Source organism: Ichthyophthirius multifiliis, assembly GCF_000220395.1.
Source record: "Ichthyophthirius multifiliis unplaced genomic scaffold scaff_1120509251382, whole genome shotgun sequence".
Taxonomy (NCBI): domain Eukaryota; phylum Ciliophora; class Oligohymenophorea; order Hymenostomatida; genus Ichthyophthirius; species Ichthyophthirius multifiliis.
The window spans coordinates 18,804-21,667 of NW_004085928.1; the positions used below are offsets into that span (position 1 = coordinate 18,804).

General features: G+C 15.2%; 1 protein-coding gene across 1 annotated transcript, besides 6 other annotated features; it reads right to left on the bottom strand. All coding sequences in view use genetic code 6, as the record gives it.

Annotated features, from left to right (window-relative positions):
* Window positions 1-81: 81 nt before the first annotated feature.
* Window positions 82-127: a microsatellite.
* Window positions 82-130: a microsatellite.
* Window positions 83-136: a microsatellite.
* Window positions 137-434: 298 nt separating this feature from the next.
* On the bottom strand, window positions 435-773 carry IMG5_192440 (hypothetical protein; the record flags this gene model as incomplete). The annotated part of the gene is made up of 1 exon (XM_004025043.1): window positions 435-773. The coding sequence occupies one exon, from the start codon at window positions 771-773 to the stop codon at window positions 435-437; it is 339 nt and encodes a 112-aa protein (XP_004025092.1).
* A 620-nt stretch (window positions 774-1,393) lies between these two features.
* Window positions 1,394-1,431: a microsatellite.
* Window positions 1,407-1,475: a microsatellite.
* A 178-nt stretch (window positions 1,476-1,653) lies between these two features.
* Window positions 1,654-1,701: a microsatellite.
* The last annotated feature ends 1,163 nt before the right edge of the window (window positions 1,702-2,864 follow it).

Below are 2,864 nucleotides of genomic sequence, written 5' to 3' on the forward strand. Positions count from 1 at the left end.
TTCAACTATTTCTTAAAAAAATAATAAAAAATTTAATTTTTTGTTAAAACAAATCATTTATAAAATAATTTTACTTTTTTTAAAAAAAAAAAAATAAAAAAAAATAAAAATAAAAATAAAAAAAAAAAAATATAAAGTTAATTTCAAGTCTTTCCAAAAATTTTAATTTTTTAAACTAAAAAAATTATTTTATTTTCTTTTTTAACAAAAAATGAATCTTTTTTTATTTGAAAATAGCATTTTATTTTTTATTATATATTTTAAAATATCGAATTCTTTTTATTTTATTTTTCGAAAGAATTTTATATGGCGGATTTTAATAAAAAATGATTTTTTAAATAAAAAAATATATATTTAGTTTGAAATTTTCTTAAATATTACTAAATAAATATATATTGCCTTTTTATATTTTATATATTAACAACAAAAAATAATCATTTTAAACCATCGTAAATATTCCATTCACGAATTTCGCCTGATTAAAATCTTCCTTTTTTTTGATTTTTGTACACTGGAGTATTTAATTTTCCCATAACATCTTCTTTAATTCTAAGATTTTTAATCTTTTCACGATATTATTATGTTTAAGTATGTAAGTAGTCATGTAAGGCTTCAAATTATTTGCATCTAGGATCATCTAAACCATATTATTTCCAACATTTCTGTAATAAACCCTATTGAGCTTAAGTTTCAAGTGGTTATTTTGGTAAATTTTTTTCGAAATATTTTCTAACTAATTTCCTTGTAATTATATATTTAGGTGGAGGAGCCATATTTTTATATTATTTTTTAATAAAAATAAATAATATTTATACAAATAATAATATATTATTGAATTAAATACAAAAAGATATATTTTTTATTTATTTAAATGATTTTTTTATTATTATTAATTAAAAATTATTCACATAGTTTATTATTTTTTATTTTTAAATATTTTTATAAGTTATTAATTATTTTATGATTTTGTTTAAATTTTAATCCTTTATATTATTTTTTGAACTTTTTAATTTAACTATATTATTGACTAAATTCATTTTTATTATATGGCATTAGTTACTTTTTATTCTTAAGGAATTTAATTAAAGTTTGATTTGACAATATATATTATTGTAATTTTAAGATTTTATTTTCACATGTAATTAACTTATTTATTAAAATTTTAATAAATTAAATGAAATTGGGTTAATATTAATGATTATTTTCGTGAATTTTTTAAATGAAATTATTACTTGTTTATATTGCTTTTTAATTAAGTATTTAGAAAAAGCAATACGAAAAAATAAAAGTTTTTTATTTTTTTAAGAAATGAATTGATATAACTATTTTTTTATTAGTTTTTAATATTTCTTAATGTTTATTTAATTTACTTAAAATAATAGAATTTTATCACTTTTATTAAATACTTATTTTATAAAATAATTTTTTATATTATTTTATCAAATTATAATTTAAATTAGTTTTATTTAATAATAGTATATCTTTTTATTTATTTTCATTAGTTTTCTTTTTTTATAATATATTTGCTTTAAAATTAAAATTCATCAAACCTTTAACTAAATAAAATTTTAATTATCTGTTTTTTTTTTTTTAAAAAAAAAAATTATCAATATAATAAATAATTTATCTTAATATTTTTATTTTTTATATTGTAATATTTCAAATAATAATAAAAAATATTTAAAATAATATACAAAAAATCAAAAATGGAAAAATAATGTATTTTTTAATTAAAAAACATATCAAATATATGAATATTATAAAATACAAATAGAAAAACCTCCTCAAAATGTTGATAAATTATTAGTTGAATTAAGAAAAGTTTCTAATTTTGATGATTTCTAATAAAAAATGAAACAATATGATAAAGAGTTTATATAAAAAATAAAATAAAAATTAAATTAATTTATTTTTTTTATAATTAAAAATTAGATTTTATTAATAATACTAATAAAAGTTATCAGAAAAGCCATTAGATCAATAATTTACTAAAAGATAAAGCTTTTTATAATAGTAAATAATTCAAATATATATTTATTGAAATCAAAAAATAAAAAAATACACAAAAAGAAAATAAAGAAAAACAAATGAAAATGATATAAACTATTAAAATAAAAATAATTAAATTTAAAGAGAGGATTTATAATATTTATAAAACTAACATAATGTAAATTTTTTTAAAAATATATAATATATAAGAAAGATAAAATAAAAAAGCCATATTATTGCGAAACATATCCAAATCAATAATACGAACAAGAATAATTTTATAAAAATTTATATATGCAAAAACAACAATAAAATTAAAACAGGCCAATATCTCCAAACCCTAATATGTAAAGAAGGAATTATTACGAAGAAGATATGCAATAGAGATTATATATTTAATAATAATAAGATCCTAATTTTTAAATTTAATAAAATATTTAAAAATTAGGAGGAATTGAAAGTACATTTAGTGGTAATAAATAAAAATAAAAAATAAAAAATTAAAAAAAAGTAATGGAAAAGTCACTTAAAGATTTCGAATAAAAAGGCTTTTACGAAAAAACAACAATTTAAGAATAGGTGGAGATACTTTTATATAGGATCAAACTATGAAGAGAAAATTATCTAATCCAATTTAATAATGTGATTAAAACAATAATATTAACCCTTTTAACAGAAATCCTTATTAAATGTAAAACTATTCGCCACATTAAAGATAAAGCTATTCCCCTATTAATAATTAATAAGGAATAATGAGAGATGTTTCGCCTAATACTCCTAATAGAAATAGGGTTAGCTTTTAAGACTAATAATATGGTTTTAATAAAAATATGAATTAGTTTTAAGATTACGGGGGTCCTATTTTTATTAATGGA